An 18,129-nucleotide genomic window follows, 5' to 3' on the forward strand; every position below is an offset into this window, starting at 1 on the left:
GTTAGATTAAAAAGTTGACAGAGTTCAAATTCACACCTGAAGGTAAGGGCAACACTCCTCATCACAACTGTATAGTATAGCCACTTGCTATTTATTTTTATTTTCTGAACTCTGAATTGGTCTCTCCATACAGGTTACTGTCCAACCCAATGAAACTGTGGAGCATGCAAGTTGAGAGACGATGACTCTTTAACAGTAGACGACTGATTCTCTGATTACATCACCAAGAGACCCATGGCTATATACAAATTGGTGAAAGTATTTCCTTTTTTCTTCTTATGGTTATTAGTTACAGTTTTGCTTGGGGTTTTAAAACCATATATTGAGTTCTGTAACAAGAAGAAATAATTTTCAAACTCCCGTTTTCATTTTCCTCACTTGTTATTATGTTTGATTCTCCTCAAATTTATTCGATCTAACAACTAAAAAGAAGAGTGCAGAAATCATCTCTCTTGAAACAAGTCTTGCTTCAAAAATAGAAGTCATCAAGTGCATATGACATGTGCTATAGAAGACGGACTCACCTACGCTTGAGATTTTCCTATGACGATATCTAAGTCAATAACATATTGTTAAGAATATAACTTTTTTCACGTAATAGTGCGATAACATTTTGAGACATTGCCACACTGGCGTCCCATCCCAAGTATAAGTCCTCAAGCTTGGTATAAATGTTAAAGTGAGAAAAAAAAACCATGTATCAAGTTCCCATGAAACTACCCGTGTTGTACGTTTGGAAGTAGCAATATGTACTGAATGTAGTACGCACTGTCTGGCACTGTTCCTGTCTCTCCTGGCAGGCCAAACACACATGCATTTTCTACTGTGGGCAGACCACAATTACGGATTTGGATCCCATCCGGATCCGAATGGTGAAAATCTTAGAAATTCTCATATTTTAACCATTTTATCGTATATCGTGCGATCAGAAATCATTTGAAATTTTTTATTTAAATCATCTTCAATGGTTGGGCTAAAAGCCAAATATTTTAGCCTGAAAAATTTAGCTTTTAGCCTAGAAACAGTTTTTCTGCTTCAACCGTTCTAGCCTAAAATTTTAGCCCGGAATTATTAAAGAATGAACTTAAGCTATTTTTTTTGTTAAATTATTATTTTTTTAAATAAATATGTAGACTATCGTAAATTAAATTTATGAACATTTTAATTTAAAAAAAATATAAATTTAAATAAATATTGAAAAATTTAAATTCTAATTTCTGAGCTAAATTTCGGAAGAAATCTGGCCTTGGTTTAACATTTAGCCCAAATTTTCTCCTTGGGTTGGAGTGGATTTGGGGGGAAATTTTGAGGGGTAATTTTGTGGGGTAATTTGGCTTTTAGCCTACCATTGAAGTTGGTCTTAAAATTAAACACAAATAGTAACTGACGAAAATTGACCTCACGATGTACGATGAACGGCTAGGATGTGAGAATCCCTAGATCCCACAAACAGGATCCTCATCCCACAATTACACCTTTTTCTTCACTTCTCTTCAAAGTAAATATTATGATATTTTAACGACGACTGTTACAGCATCCAGAAGTAATATAGGCAAAAAGTACTTCCACTCGTAAGCGCATCTGCTAAAAACCTAGAAGTTAAATCAATCTAAAGCACAACAAAATTTTACAAAATCCTATCGCTTTTGGGAAAAGTATTTACCATTATTTCTGCTCGTAAGTGCATCTACTAGAATCCATTTCACTAGAAGCACAAGAAAATTGTACCAAGGTCAAGTGCCTTTGGGTTATCCAAAAGCACCAAAAGCACCAACAGCCATTCCAAATGCAGGGCCAAACATGTAGTTAGCACACTAATTGATATGTACCCAAAACCAGAATTACAGCATCCAATTAAGGGTCTCAACTCAATAATCACCAACTCAAATAAGTAAACCAACGGAAAATCTCACTACTGGTGGAGGTAAATAAATAAACAAAATTACTATTTACAACTAAAGCGGGATATACTAGAATTTTTTGTTTAGTTCTTTCATATGTTGAAATACAGATTCGTCATGATACATTATGCAGCAAAGCAGGCAACCTTTTCATCCGGAGAAGCGAAGCTCCGTTCAAGAAGCAACGATTGAATTCATGAATTACGGAACTTATAATTTTACATTACTGAACTTACGTTCAGGTTCACAGCACAAAAATATAACTCAAGGCCTGACCTCGCATGGCGGCGGCACTATTCCTTCTGGAAGAAAGAGAGAACGAGATCCGTATGTACAGAAAACATTTGTGTGTCCACAAAAAGCTGCATGGCATTTAGGGAGGAAAAAGGATACATCAGTGTGCTTTCAGCTTTATACAATACAACTCAAGAGAGCACCCAGAGTAAGCATTGAAGAAAGATTACAAGCCACTTTCAGAAATAAAGTAAAAGGGTGGTTAAGAATTAAGATTTATCTTCAATAAATTGATTACAATATACAAACACAGAACACCGAAACGAACATTATCCATTCTTGACCGAGGTCACGCCTCTTTCAGAGCTTAGATTTATGTTTTCTTTGACAATTTTACTACTCACATAGACAAAAGAAAATTATCTCAAGGAACGCACCTTCATAAATGGTCGATCACGACTAGGGAATGAGTCGATGAAACTCTCCTTCAGAAGTAATGATACCTAATTGGAGTGAAATCAGTGTCAGATCTGTAGGACTATGAACGTGCATCCACATATGAATGTTAACTATATCTTACAAGCTAGGAATTTCCACATTCAAACAAAATTGACCATTTGATCTGCACCATTATCATAAAAACTGAAGAGCCAAATGAATGGATATAATGATGCATTACGCTGACGTTCCACATATTTGACATTTCGACAGAACTTAGTCCATGCATATATATATATATAATTATGTATTTTTCGGGAAAATTATCTTTTAAAGTACTAATCATTACAAAGAAGGTGAAAGAAAAATAATAATCCTCTAAAGGCACTTGAGTCCTTAAAAGCTGTCATTGTTGGCCAACAAACTGACCTTATCATCATTGGACTGTACGTTAGTAATTGTATGTGAACGGAGGTTCGAACAAAGAGAATCCAAATAAGTTCTCAACACTCCTAGGAAACCCTTGGCAGCTACAATCTACAAGCAGCAAATAAATACATGAAAATTAAAGGTAGATGAGTAAATTTTTTAAAATCAGACACAATTGAACAAAGCATAACACACCTGTTCTTCTGTGCATTCGTACACTGGCCTTTTCCTACCCAAAAAACTCTCTCCCACAAGCTTTGCATGATAAGGACTTAAGGCTGAAAATAATTCCTTATGTTGTGGTAATTGAGGTATTGTAGGCGACTTCACCTATTACATCATGAAGTGGACGAATTTAGTATTTCTTACGAATACTTTCATTTTAATCAACATTAGTCATTAATCATACATGAGAAAAGAGAAAGTACACGACAATTGATTGAAAAAGCATGAGAAAAAGTTAAACACAAGATGTGTCAATATAAATATTTTTCCTTTCAGTTTTATGGGCAGATTGCAGATTTGCCAACCTAAGGCCAAATTGCAGATTTGTCCATGCCCTGAACCCACAAAATTATTCATAGAAAGACAATTATCTGGCACTGAAACATAATTATCTCAAAAGATGAAAGCATTCGCAACAATGTTATGCCCCTTGAGGCCCCAAAGAATGCTACGTAAGTCTCAACTAATATTCTTTTATAGTGACAAAACTATATACTAGTATTAAATCCTTGAGATCATTGCAACGAATAATGACCATACGACTGAATTTAAGGTACAACTTATATGAGCCTTTTATGCATGTTCCACGAGTAGAAAAATACAATTGCTTAAAACAACAAACCTGGTTCTTGTTGGCGTCAACTACAATTGTATTGGATAGTTTCGACTGTACTTCATATTTGTTCTTCACACCAACCTACAGAAGAAATATATGTTTAATAACCAATCAAAGTTAGATACGTTACTAAGGCTAACTAGAAAAAGGAAAAAGATGGCTTAGTTAGTGCAACGGGTTTAACAGTGATGTGTGTGTTCGGGGTTTTTGCTTGGTGGGGAAGGGGCACTACTGTTTTATATTTGTTATATTACTTGAAGAAGACAAAACAGATAAGAGGTTTTCCTTCCAAAAATAATTTGGGAAAATGATGGATCCAGATAGACCAACAACAACAACAACAACAACAAAGCCTTTTCCCACTAAGTGGGGTCGGCTATATGAATCCTAGAACGCCATTGCGCTCGGTTTTGTGTCATGTCCTCCGTTAGATCCAAGTACTCTAAGTCTTTTCTTAGAGTCTCTTCCAAAGTTGTCCTAGGTCTTCCTCTACCCCTTCGGCCCTGAACCTCTGTCCCGTAGTCACATCTTCGAACCGGAGCGTCAGTCGGCCTTCTTTGCACATGTTCAAAATCACCGGAGCCGATTTTCTCTCATATTTCCTACAATTTCGGCTACTCCTACTTTACCTCGGATATCCTCATTCCCAATCTTATCCTTTCTCGTGTGCCCACACATCCCACGAAGCACCCTCATCTCCGCTACACCCATTTTGTGTACGTGTTGATGCTTCACCACCCAACATTCTGTGCCATACAACATCGCTAGCCTTATTGCCGTCCTATAAAATTTTCCCTTGAGCTTCAGTGGCCTACGACGGTCACACAACACGCCGGATGCACTCTTTCCATCCAACTCGTATTCTATGGTTGAGATCTCCATCTAATTCTCCGTTCTCTTGCAAGATAGATCCTAGGTAGCGAAAACGATCGCTTTTTGTGATCTTCGCTAGATTGCTCCGGTCATTAGTGTGGATAAGTATATAAATGGATAGAGATAGGAAAGCAAACACAAGATGTACGTGGTTCACCCAGATTGGCTACGTCCACGGAATAGAAGAGTTCTCATTAATTGTGAAGGGTTTACACAAGTACATAGGTTCAAGCTCTCATTTAGTGAGTACAAGTGAATGATTTAGTACAAATGACATTAGGAAATATTGTGGGAGAATGATCTCGTAATCACGAAACTTCTAAGTATCGGAGTGTGGTGTCGTCTTGACTTGCCTTATCTGTCTCATAGGTAGATGTGGCATCTTCTCTGGAAGTACTCTTCCTCCATCCAGGGGTGGTATCTTTAACTGGTGGAGATGCACAAGGTAATGTATCAATTTCACTTGAAGCTTACTTGTAGTTTCAGGCTTGGTCAAGCGCGATACAAACCATGTAGTAGGAGTCCCCCAAGTCGCCGAGCTAGGGGGTCTGCTGAAAGAGGTGACAGACAAGGTAAGCAATCAGAGCTCCGACTGATTGTTCACCTTCTCCCCATCTTGCAGCAGCATGAAGGATAAAGAGAAGAAAAATGAGAAGAGATGATATGAGATACTTTTGCTTTTGAAGAAGTAACTTTCCACATGCTTATTCTTGAACTGAGCTGGAGGGTTTTCTGGTTTCCTCCAGAGTATAAGGCCGACTGAAGAATTTGAGGGTCAAAACAAGTCCATCAAATCTAGAGTACGTTCCACCCTGCTGATATGGGATACTTTTGCTTTTGACAGAGTAATGAATGTATCGGCACGTGTGCTGTTACGCTTGTCTCCACATGCTTCCTTGTATCCTTCGCACTTGCCCTATCTGTTCCTCAAGCAGATGCGGAATCTTCCCTGGAAACATAAGATGTTGAAGATGAGTACTCGAGAGCAATGCCAGGTAAGTAATCAGGTAAGGGGTTCCAGGCAGTCAGTTCCTGGCTGGAAGCTTGATTCCAAGTGCTGACTGATTGCTCTCTTTCTCCTTGTCTTGCAGGTAAAAACAAGGCCAAAAGAAAAGACAGGGAAAAAGCATGATATGGGATACTCTTGCTTTTAACCCTGATGATATGAGATATTCTTGCTCTAGTATAGCTTGTTTGCAAAGGTATTATCGGGGGGAAAGAAAGCTGAATATTTCGAAAGGCTTCGTTGGGAGTGCCCTCTCAGATATGATGAAGGGTTGAGCATTTTTGCAAGTCTGCCTGTCCGTTGGGGATGAAGGTCGACATATATAGGAGTCTCCCTAACAACAAGTAGTAATGCTATTCCTTTACCCTGCTTGGTCATAGCACGGTAGTGGGAGCTGCCAGTTTCACATGTTTTAACTCTGTCAGAGCACTTTGAAAAAGTGGTCTGTGGTATCTGGCTCTCGAGATTCGGAGAACGATGCCTCTTCGATTTTTGAGAAAACAATCATGCTGGGGGTATGACTCTCGAGATTCGGAAAGCAGTGTCTCTTCGATTTTTGAGGAAGTAATCATGTTGGGAGTCTGGCTCTCGAGATTCGGAGGGCGGTGCCTCTTCGATTTTGGAGCAAGCAATCTTGTTGGGAGTGTTGTCTCGAATGTGAGTAAAGGTTGGGCATGTTTGCTAGTCTACCTTGCCACGAAGCACAAAGGTTGACACATAGGGACTTTCCAATTATCCAGCAATGGTACTGTTCCTTTACCCTCTCTTCGATTTTGAGAAAGTAGTCATGTTGGGAGTCTGGCTCTCGAGATTCGGAGGACGGTGCCTCTTCGATTTTGGAGCAAGCAATCTTATTGGGAGTGTTTTCTCGAATGTGAGTAAAGGTTGGGCATGTTTGCTAGTCTACCTTGCCACGAAGCACAGAGGTTGACACACAGGAACTTTCCAATTATCCAGCAGTGGTACTGTTCCTTTACAGTTGTGGGTAATAATATGGTAGCTAGACCTTCAAAATTTATGTGTCTAAACTTTTGTTAGTGCTGTTTCTTTACTATTCTTTTACCTTTCTTGGTCAGAGCGATGTAGTGGGAGCTGCAAGCTTCACGTGCTCAACTTTGGCAGAGAACTTTGGCAAAGTTATTTGTGGTACCCATGAGCTATTGTTGCGTGTGGGAAGTAGGTGATTGAACAGTAAGATTCATGTGCTTTCTACTTCACCAGAAGTCTTCGACAGAATGCCCATAATTTCTGCAAAGCTGAGTGTGCGTGTGACAGGTGCTGACAAGGCTAGAAAAGTAGGTGCCTCTTCGATTTCTGAGATCGGCCCTCGTGGTCTCTGAGCAGCCCAGCTTTTGAGAAAGCGAGCGCCTCTTCGATTGATTCGGAGAACGATGCCTCATCGATTTTTGAGAAAGCAATCATGCTGGGGGTCTGGCTCTCGAGATTCGGGGAGCAGTGTCTCTTCGATTTTTGAGAAAGTAATCATGTTGGGAGTCTGGCTCTCGAGATTCGGAGGGCGGTGCCTCTTCGATTTTGGAGCAAGCAATCTTGTTGGGAGTGTTTTCTCGAATGTGAGTAAAGGTTGGGCATGTTTGCTAGTCTACCTTGCCACGAAGCACAGAGGTTGACACACAGGGACTTTCCAATTATCCAGCAATGGTACTGTTCCTTTACCCTCTCTTCGATTTTTAAGAAAGTAGTCATGTTGGGAGTCTGGCTCTCGAGATTCGGAGGACGGTGCCTCTTCGATTTTGGAGCAAGCAATCTTATTGGGAGTGTTTTCTCGAATGTGAGTAAAGGTTGGGCATGTTTGCTAGTCTACCTTGCCACGAAGCACAGAGGTTGACACACAGGGACTTTCCAATTATCCAGCAGTGGTACTGTTCCTTTACCCTTGTGGGTAATAATATGGTAGCTAGACCTTCAAAATTTATGGGTCTAAACTTTGTTAGTGTTGTTTCTTTGCTATTCTTTTACCCTTCTTGGTTAGAGCGATGTAGTGGGAGCTGCAAGCTTCACGTGCTCAACTTTGGCAGAGAACTTTGGCAAAGTTATCTGTGGTACCCATGAGCTATTGTTGCGTGTGGGAAGTGGGTGATTGAACAGTAAGATTCATGTGTTTTCTACTTCCCCAGAAGTCTTTGACAGAATGCCCATAATTTCCGCAAAACTGAGTGTGCGTGTGACAGGTGCTGACAAGGCTGGAAAAGGCTGGAAAAGTAGGTGCCTCTTCGATTTCTGAGATCGGCCCTCGTGGTCTCTGGGGAGCCCAGCTTTTAAGAAAGCGAGCGCCTCTTCGATTTTTGAGATCGGCCTTCGTGGTCTTTGAGCAGCCCAACTTTTGAGAAAGCAAACGCCTCTTCGATTTCTGAGATCAACCCTCGTGATCTCTAAGCAGCCCAGCTTTTGAGAAAGCAAACGCCTCTTCGATTTCTGAGCAGGCGCCTCTTCGATTTCTGAAGCTTCGTCGAGTGCAGATTTTTATAGGGGCTGGCATTAAGTTCCAAAGCACACTTGAATCTCCACCAGTAGAAGCTTCATTCTTGCACTTCTAAGATCTTGATTTGTCCGACCTCTTCTCTCTTCAACACCTTTGAAAATGTCTGGCCCCTCCGACCGTCGTTTTGACTTGAACCTTGTTGAAGAGGCAGCCCCGCCTTCTCCAGACAACATATGGCGCCCATCCTTCGTCTCCCCTACTGGTCCTCTTACCGTTGGGGATTCCGTGATGAAGAATGATATGACCGCTGCGGTGGTGGCCAGGAACCTTCTCACTCCCAAAGATAACAGACTACTTTCCAAACGGTCTGATGAGTTAGCTGTTAAGGATTCGCTGGCTCTCAGTGTTCAGTGTGCAGGTTCTGTGTCTAATATGGCCCAACGCCTATTTGCTCGAACCCGCCAAGTTGAATCATTGGCGGCTGAAGTGATGAGTCTCAAACAGGAGATTAGAGGGCTCAAGCATGAGAATAAACAGTTGCACCGGCTCGCACATGACTATGCTACAAACATGAAGAGGAAGCTTGACCAGATGAAGGAAACTGATGGTCAGGTTTTACTTGATCATCAGAGATTTGTGGGTTTGTTCCAAAGGCATTTATTGCCTTCGTCTTCTGGGGCTGTACCGCGTAATGAAGCTCCAAATGATCAACCTCTGATGCCTCCTCCTTCTAGGGTTCTGTCCAGTACTGAGGCTCCAAATAATCCCCCTCCGGTGCCTTCTCTTTCTGGGGCTCTACCGACTGCTGAGACTTCTCCTAAGCAACCTTTGTGAAGGCTCCCTCGTGTGTGCTTATTTTGACTCATGTATATGTACATATTTGTAGCTTATCGGGGATATCAATAAATAAGCTTTCCTTCATTTCAACGTATTGTGTTAAATACACCAAAGCCTTCTTCGCTAAGTTCTTTGAATTTTCTTTTGTTAAAGCTTGTATGTTGAAGCTTTCTGAGTGGAGCGTGTAGGTTGGGGTAGTGTTCCCTTAATTTCCCGAGTGAGGAAAACTTCTCGGTTGGAGACTTGGAAAATCCAAGTCACTGAGTGGGATCGGCTATATGAATCTTAGAACGCCATTGTGCTCGATCCTGTGTCATGTCCTTCGTTAGATCCAAGTACTCTAAGTCTTTTCTTAGAGTCTCTTCCAAAGTTTTCCTAGGTCTTCCTCTACCCCTTCGGCCCTGAACCTCTGTCCCATAGTCGCATCTTCTAATCGGAACGTCAGTAGGCCTTCTTTGCACATGTCCAAACCACCGTAACCGATTTTCTCTCATCTTTCCTTCAATTTCGGCTACTCCTACTTTACCCCGGATATCCTCATTCCTAATCTTATCCTTTCTCGTGTGCCCACACATCCAACGAAGCATCCTCATCTCCGCTACACCCATTTTGTGTACGTGTTGATGTTTCACCGCCCAACATTCTGTGCCATACAGCATCGCCGGCCTTATTGCCGTCCTATAAAATTTTCCCTTGAGCTTCAGTGGCATACGGCGGTCACACAACACGCCGGATGCACTCTTCCACTTCATCCATCCAGCTTGTATTCTATGGTTGAGATCTCCATCTAATTCTCCGTTCTTTTGCAAGATAGATCCTAGGTAACGAAAACAGTCGCTCTTTGGTATTTCTTGATCTCCGATCCTCACCCCTAACTCGTTTTGGCCTCCATTTGCACTGAACTTGCACTCCATATATTCTGTCTTTGATCGGCTTAGGCGAAGACCTTTAGATTCCAACACTTCTCTCCAAAGGTTAAGCTTTGCATTTACCCCTTCCTGAGTTTCATCTATCAACACTATATCGTCTGCGAAAAGCATACACCAAGGAATATCATCTTGAATATGTCGTGTTAACTCATCCATTACCAACGCAAAAAGGTAAGGACTTAAGGATGAGCCTTGATGTAATCCTACAGTTATGGGAAAGCTTTCGGTTTGTCCTTCATGAGTTCTTACGGCAGTCTTTGCTCCTTCATACATATCCTTTATAGCTTGGATATATGCTACTCGTACTCCTTTCTTCTCTAAAATCCTCCAAAGAATGTCTCTTGGGACCCTATCATACGCTTTTTCCAAATCTATAAAGACCATGTGTAAATCCTTTTTCCCATCTCTATATCTTTCCATCAATCTTCGTAAGAGATAGATTGCCTCCATGGTTGAGCGCCCTGGCATGAACCCGAATTGGTTGTCCGAAACCCGTGTCTCTTGCCTCAATCTATGCTCAATGACTCTCTCCCAGAGCTTCATTGTATGACTCATTAGCTTAATACCCCTATAGTTCATGCAATTTTGTACGTCGCCCTTATTCTTGTAGATAGGCACCAAAGTGCTCATTCGCCACTCATTTGGCATCTTCTTCGTTTTCAAAATCCTATTGAAAAGGTCAGTGAGCCATGTTATACCTGTCTCTCCCAAAAGTTTCCACACTTCGATTGGTATATCGTCTGGGCCTATTGCTTTTTTTATGCTTCATCTTCTTCAAAGCTACAACCACTTCTTCCTTCCGGATTCGACGATAAAAAGAGTAGTTTCTACACTCTTCTGAGTTACTCAACTCCCCTAAAGAAGCACTCATTTCATGTCCTTCATTGAAAAGATTATGAAAATAACCTCTCCATCTGTCTTTAACCGCGTTCTCTGTAGCAAGAACCTTTCCATCCTCATCCTTGATGCACCTCACTTGGTTTAGGTCCCTTGTCTTCTTTTCCCTTGCTCTAGATAGTTTATAGATATCCAACTCTCCTTCTTTGGTATCTAGTCGTTTATACATATCGTCGTAAGCCGCTAACTTAGCTTCTCTGACAGCTTTCTTCGCCTCTTGCTTCGTTTTTCTATACCTTTCACCATTTTCATCAGTCCTCTCCTTGTATAAGGCTTTACAACATTCCTTCTTAGCCTTCACCTTTGTTTGTACCTCCTCATTCCACCACCAAGATTCCTTTTGGTGTGGGGCAAAGCCCTTGGACTCTCCTAATACCTCTTTTGCTACTTTTCGGATACAACTAGCCATGGAATCCCACATTTGGCTAGCTTCCCCCTCTCTATCCCACACACATTGGGTGATTACCTTCTCTTTGAAAATGGCTTGTTTTTCTTCTTTTAGATTCCACCATCTAGTCCTTGGGCACTTCCAAGTCTTGTTCTTTTGTCTTACTCTTTTGATATGTACATCCATCACCAACAAGCGATGTTGATTAGCCACGCTCTCTCCTGGTATAACTTTGCAATCCTTACAAGTTATACGATCCCCTTTCCTCATTAGAAGAAAATCTATTTGTGTTTTTGACGACCCACTCTTGTAGGTGATCACATGTTCTTCTCTCTTCTTAAAGAAGGTGTTGGCTAAGAAGAGATCATATGCCATTGCAAAATCCAAGATAGCTTCCCCATCCTCGTTTCTCTCCCCAAAACCATGGCCACCATGAAAACCTCCATAGTTGCCTGTCTCCATGCCCACGTGTCCATTTAAATCTCCTCCTATAAATAACTTCTCCGTCTGAGCAATTCCTTGCACCAAGTCTCCAAGATCTTCCCAAAATTTCTCCTTCGAACTCGTATCCAACCCTACTTGAGGTGCGTACGCACTAATCACATTGATAAGTTCTTGTCCTATTACAATCTTGATTGCCATGATTCTATCTCCTACCCTCTTGACATCTACAACATCTTGTACCAAGGTCTTGTCCACGATGATGCCAACACCGTTTCTCGTTCTATTTGTGCCCGAATACCAAAGTTTAAACCCTGAGTTTTCTAGATCCTTTGCCTTACTACCAACCCACTTAGTTTCTTGTAGGCACATAATATTTATCCTTCTCCTCACCATAACTTCCACTACTTCCATAGATTTTCCCGTTAAGGTTCCTATATTCCACGTTCCTAAACGCATTTTGCTCTCTTGAACTCTACCCTTCTGTCCTAGCTTCTTCACCCTCCCCCGTCTAATAGGATCAAAGTACTTCTTTTGTGTGTCCCGGGTAAAGTTGATAGGAGCATATGCTCCCAAACAACTTTGAGTGGAGTCGTTCGAAAAGAACAAATACAAATTGACAAACCATAGGCCTCTTCCCTCAAATAATATACATAACAGACAAGAACTTGAGAACTCACTATGTAAGGGACAGGTGCATCTAAAAAGTCCAGCATGTCATTTGGTAAAACCTGGAAAGTTTATGCACATTGTTATTCACATGAAAACAGCAATGCATTTAATATATTTATAAAATAGCTTGCAGGCAGTAAGGAAACTATACCGGCATTAGAAGGCTTTGCCACTGGTAGGGGCGGATCAGAGGGATAATTGATAACACTGAGGCCGACAAGATACCCTGCACACATCAGAAAACATAGATGTAAAAAGAATACATAGATTGGATTGTTAATCTTCACCGGGCCTATAAAAACTTGGAATAATGTCTAATACGTACCAAATTGGAACAAATGATTACAATCTGCTTCTCCAACAATGCTCCTGCAAACAATGTTAATACCTGCAAAGTATGAGGACAATCAAACCCAACGTCAGCCACGAAGCAAGCCTCTAAGAAAGTAACACAAATTGGCATTCATTCATATAAAGGTATAGTCAATATGGCATACTTATGTTGAGCCAATAACTAACATTTTCAAGTCGTAAGGAGCCACATATGCATGCAATAGCCCATACTGATAATGCAGTTGCTTCCTCCTCTACCAAGAAAGCACTTTGTGCCTGATAACAACCAACAGAAAAACAATTCAAATGAACACGAATGTTATTAAGGAAAAAGATCAACTAAATTCACCACACATGAGATAAGTTCGTAAAGCTATCATCAGTCTCTACCTCAGCGAATTCCAGACTCGTATTGCACGACCTCAGATCAATGGTTGAGCCCGCAGTACGTAAAATGTTTACTTTTGGTCTATGGTATTCCAAGGGATGTAGGTGGTCCAAAGGATGAAACTTAACAGTGGTACCTCTAGCAGGGCAACATAATTGGTAGTACTCACTTATTATCTGCAATGATCCATGATTGTTTGCCTGAAAATTTGGGAAAATTTTGTCAAGAGACATTAGGTGATTCTCATTAAAAAGAGCTTCGATTCATATCTAGATCCAAGAATAAAAAGTCCTTTTTGGACCTTGGCCCATTCAAGAATATCAATGAGGTCAGAATCATCTTGGCCAGAGAAAGATGCCTCGTCCGTCTCTGTAAAATCAACATCGCTCCTAAAATTTCTGTCCTCACTAGGAGAGCCTTGAAAACTGCATAAAACACTTCCAAGTAATAAGTACAGAAGCTTAGACCTTAAAGTGGCCCATATCCTTCATAATTACCAACCACCACCACCCAAAACCTCAAAGGAAGAAGTACAATTGCTACCTGCAGGAAGAATCAGAGCTTTCATACTGATAGAAGCGCAGCAGAGGTAGGACAGCATTCGGTAATCGCCTTTCTACAGCTTGTTTGTTTGTAGAGAAGTCATCAACGTAGACCTCACAAACTTCAGCATTCACACCGCCAGGTTCTCTTTTGCAACTAACTATCTCAGTTTCAGGTTCAACTGGAACAACAACATTTCCACTAACCCTTCTCGTTGACAAGTTAAAATTCCCATCTACCATTTGATGATCTAGGTGACTCCCATTTTCTGCAAATCTCCCCGATTGAGAAAACTCTGCTGTTCCATTCCGCATGTCCTCCTCAGTTCTACTACTTAGTGATACACCATCTGAAGTTTCTTCAGTAGTATCTTCAAAATTTTCACCACTGTCATAATCCTTTGGGCTTTCTAAATCTAAAAGATCTATTCCTTGTGTTAATCGTTCCAACCTTTCCTCTGTGAAGATGCTACAGGAAAATAGCAAACATATTCAAGTTGAGTAACATAGTCAAATGGTAAAGATGATTGTCTAATCATAGGACCTATCAAAAACCAAAAGGGGGGCATATGTATTCCAGCGTATAACTATGAGCCAGTGCTAGATCTTACTTTCAAGAGTCCTTTAGCTGACAGTTAAAAATCTTTTATGTGTTGTTTAGAAGTCACATCGGTTCCACCTTATAATGAGAAAGCTACCATAATTGTTTCCTCAACGAACTCTTTCATTTGTTTTTAGATTAGTTATAGCACAACCTTCGATCTAATGCATAAATAGATAGCAGGAAACACATTTATTTTCTGCCTGAATAAGTATGAGCATCCAAAACAACAATAACACACCTGTTCAATACACCAAAATGTAACTCAAATGCTGGAACCCTTGAGAGAATGCAATAACATCTATGAGTGGTTAATATATGACGGCTCAAAGATGGGCGAGAAGGATGTTTCTCTGCAATCATGGAAAGCAATCCAGAGGGTTTTTGCACTACTTCTTCGACTAACATGCAGCATCCATACAAAGTTGAATCATCAGCAACCTACAAACCAAATATTGTACAAAATGGGTCATCAGGGAAATGAAAGAAATAATTCACATTAAAGAAAAATTGAATTCTTTAGGTTCGAGCAAAAAGAATAATTTCATGTCACATAAAGAAATTAAACTAATATAAATAACATAAAAGAAAAGGGATTATCTTCTTAAATAATGTCTGTTAACTATAACTGACAATCCATAATATCCTCTTAAACATATAAAAATCTTATCAAATTTAAGGAAAAAATTCAATCTGAGTAAATATGCTTTGCATTTTTCATAGCGATCTTCTTCTCTGTGGGCATTTATACAACTCTTAAGTAACCAGTTGTTTGAATTATGGCCAAAACAACGTTGTTTCAATTATAATTTTCCGGCAACACCACTAACGCTTCTATCCTACAGCACCACCACTAGATATTTATATGTCAAAAGGTAAATGCTGCAAAGTAGAGAAATTTTATATTGAATTGAGGAAAATCAATAACAAAAGAGTCGTGGATACATAACAGGTTATTAATTACCTGTAATCTGAATACAAAGGACAGATCGCTCCTTTTAAAATGCTCCTGAAAATAAGCATCATCATGGTCATACAAGTGTCTGAAAAGTTACATATATTTCAAATTAAGTAATAAAACAGATTCTGTGTAATAATTTTTATTAGGACACGACGAAAGACTTCTATCCAGCAACATTATACCATTCTGTTCCACTTTTAACAATTATCTTATAATTATCAGAAACAGTTTAAAGTCCCATAGAAAGAAGAGTTGTTAAAAACATCCTAAAACCTTAGTAAACTCAATCCACAAATTTTCAAATTAATCTCATTTTATAGTAGAAACTTGAAGACTAGCTAGTTAAAAAGCTTTTACATATGATTCTCTCCGGGAAAAGGTACGAAACCAGGTGAAGATTTATTCATAAAAAGCTAAAAGAAAGTAGCATAAGCATTAATTAACAGTAATACTATGAGAGCACAATGTAGCACAATACCTGTCCCAGAAGAATTTCATTTAACTCACTCATTGAAGGAGTTCTCTCAACAGCATGAACCTGAAGTCATTCGCAGCAGAGGGGTCAATATCAGAAAATGATTATTTCCACGGTGTCATTCACATCTGAGGTGTCAACAGGATGAGAAAAACATTGTCAAGAAAAAACCTAACCTCTACACCTCCAGGAAAGCAAAATGAAAGGAGATCCTTGTATTGTAGAGGCAGCTGCTTTTCCGGAGGATAAACAAATAACACCTAGAAGTAGAAACGCATGTTAATACCTAGCACTCAAATTACTTCCAAGCATCACTATGCAAACATATTGGCCATTTGGCAACAAAATCCCCACCTGAGGTTCGATATTGGGTTCTACACGAGAGTGATTCTGACTATTAAATCTTCCTGGACCATCACACTTTCTTCCAATGTATTGCCTTTGAAGTGCCTGAATATCACAATTAGGATGAAGCCCCATAACTACCATGCTCTCAAAAAGCCTTGTTGGCTGTTTTAAAGACTTATGATCCTGCACATGTAAATAACAGAGGTGTTACGGAATCTCTTGGATGAAATTTTGGCTTCCATATGCGAATGTATTTGGAAACTAACAATACAGAACTTGTTTTTAAGATGAAGTAACTTTTCTTTGAATTTAACCTATAAAAAATGGAATTAATGTGGAATATAGTACGTAAATTATTTATCTTGATTCTTGATTAACCCATTACTGAATTGCATACAAATAAGTTTCATGGAAACAAACGGGTCACTGTACGAAACCGCATACCAAATACTGCAATGCCCATTGCCGCTTCTGGCTAGTCAAAACTTCTGGATTGTAAGTTCCTCGCTTCACTTCAGGAGGATGTTGGAAACCTTTTAGCACCTTTGTAACATGGCGTTGTAACCTCTGAAGTGGACTGCCACCACCACCATCTTCGTTCGACGAGTATACAGCAGATGGCCGCGGAGAATGAGCCGCAGTAGCAGAGGCCGCTACAGCAGCAACTGCTCTTGCAACATCTTCCGTTTGCGCAAAAAACGAGGCCCCCCAACTGGGGCTACTCGTCTCTTCATCTTTATTCATACTAAGGGGCTTCCCTCCTATCAAAAAATTCAACATTGACATCAATTCACTCAAAGCCGGAAACTTTGAACTCACAGAACATAACGAAATAACAGGTACTTTATGATTCAATAGTTTTCGAGCTACAACTCTCCAAAAGATCAGTTTCTGTTGTTCCTACTTAAATCCTTAACCTTTGATGTTCACTTCAACCTTTCCGGATGATTAATTTCCAAAATTAACAATAAATTAAATAAAAACAAAAAAAAAACTTATTCTTGCTGGATTAAGCTCGTAAATCGAATTAAAAGTGCAAAATTATGCTAACGTTATTCCTCTGCCTTAAAAATCGATCAGTTAACTTTCTGCTACCAAGCTCCTTCAGTTACACAAGAGAAAGAGAAACAAAATTCACATTTTTTTGCTAAACTTGAATTTTCCAGCTCAATAAATAGGAAGAAATTGAACACAAAGTCCATGAAGTTCGAGCGTAAACAACAAATAATCATCAGTGATTAGCAAAAATTGGATAATTGGAAATTATAATCACAACAAATGGAAACTTTAGAACCTGCGCAACAAATTAATCTGAAAATTATGAACTGACCTCTGAATCTCCTTGAAATTCAATGGAGAATTTAATAATTTCAGGGGGAGGAATCTCCGGCGGCCATGACAAAGTTTTCTTCTTCTTCTTCTTGTTCTTCTCCTCGAACGAAATGATGGAGGAGAGGACGAGGAGGAAGGTGTTAATTTAATAATCGGCTTTAAGCTAAATTAAATAGTTTAAATTGCATTTTCGGACCAAAAATGAATAGAAAACGAAGAGAAAATCGAAAAATAAAAGCATTTGACTGTTTATGTATAGTATATAGAGAGACATTTGATTTGACTGTGCGTCGAAAAATGGAGGAGGAACAAAAGAGGGACGGTCGGTAACGGCAGTAGGCAGTTGTTTGGTTTTTTTTTGGTGAACGGCAGTTGTTTGTTTGGTTCGCGTTTGCGCGCGTGACTGTGTGAAAACTCTCTCTTACTTCGGGTTGCAGGTTTGCGTTCGGTAACGGGTGCATGGGCATCCTATGAACGAGTGTCATTAACATTATCACGTGTTGTTATTAATTTATTATATCATAATACGAGTATCATATCAAACTTAGTAACTATTGAGATATGAGTGATATCCGTTTTTTCTTTAATGACAAATTTTTTTTTTTAATAATAAAATGATATCGTTAATAGATTAGATAGTTAGTTGTTAAAGAGAATGTATTGATCAAACTAGCACGCTTAGTGGGTTTTTTCTTTTTGTCATTGTGATATAGCGTTATCTGCAGTCTGTAGACAATATTCTAACTGGAGTTGTTAAAGAGAACGAATGGATTCAACCAGCACATTTAGTGGGTTTTTCTTTTTGCCACCGCGATCTAGCATC

The 18,129-nt window shown here is 39.7% G+C and overlaps 1 protein-coding gene across 1 annotated transcript; it reads right to left on the reverse strand.

Annotated features, from left to right (window-relative positions):
• Positions 1 to 1,968: 1,968 nt before the first annotated feature.
• LOC126601144 (uncharacterized) lies at positions 1,969 to 17,589 on the reverse strand. The gene is made up of 19 exons (XM_050267808.1): positions 17,305 to 17,589; positions 16,419 to 16,735; positions 15,981 to 16,157; positions 15,803 to 15,886; positions 15,630 to 15,689; positions 15,155 to 15,199; positions 14,432 to 14,631; positions 13,591 to 14,058; positions 13,349 to 13,472; positions 13,050 to 13,247; positions 12,846 to 12,935; positions 12,652 to 12,714; positions 12,478 to 12,552; positions 12,335 to 12,385; positions 3,850 to 3,924; positions 3,198 to 3,332; positions 3,003 to 3,110; positions 2,573 to 2,638; positions 1,969 to 2,263 (listed from the first exon to the last, which is right to left on the reverse strand). The coding sequence occupies exons 2-19, from the start codon at positions 16,716 to 16,718 to the stop codon at positions 2,195 to 2,197; spliced, it is 2,388 nt and encodes a 795-aa protein (XP_050123765.1). The 5' UTR covers positions 16,719 to 16,735; positions 17,305 to 17,589; the 3' UTR covers positions 1,969 to 2,194.
• Between the last annotated feature and the right edge of the window lie 540 nt (positions 17,590 to 18,129).

The sequence above is a fragment of the Malus sylvestris genome, chromosome 15, assembly GCF_916048215.2.
Source record: "Malus sylvestris chromosome 15, drMalSylv7.2, whole genome shotgun sequence".
Taxonomy (NCBI): Eukaryota; Viridiplantae; Streptophyta; class Magnoliopsida; order Rosales; family Rosaceae; genus Malus; species Malus sylvestris.

Coding starts and splice junctions, on each gene's coding strand:
- LOC126601144 (XM_050267808.1), bottom strand. CDS start 16,718: ATGAATAAAGATGAAGAGACGAGTAGCCCCAGTTGGGGGGCCTCGTTT. Junction 15,200..15,629: donor ATGAAATTCTTCTGGGACAG/GTATTGTGCTAC, acceptor GCTTATTTTCAG/GAGCATTTTAAAAGGAGCGA. Junction 3,333..3,849: donor TTGACGCCAACAAGAACCAG/GTTTGTTGTTTT, acceptor ATGATGTAATAG/GTGAAGTCGCCTACAATACC.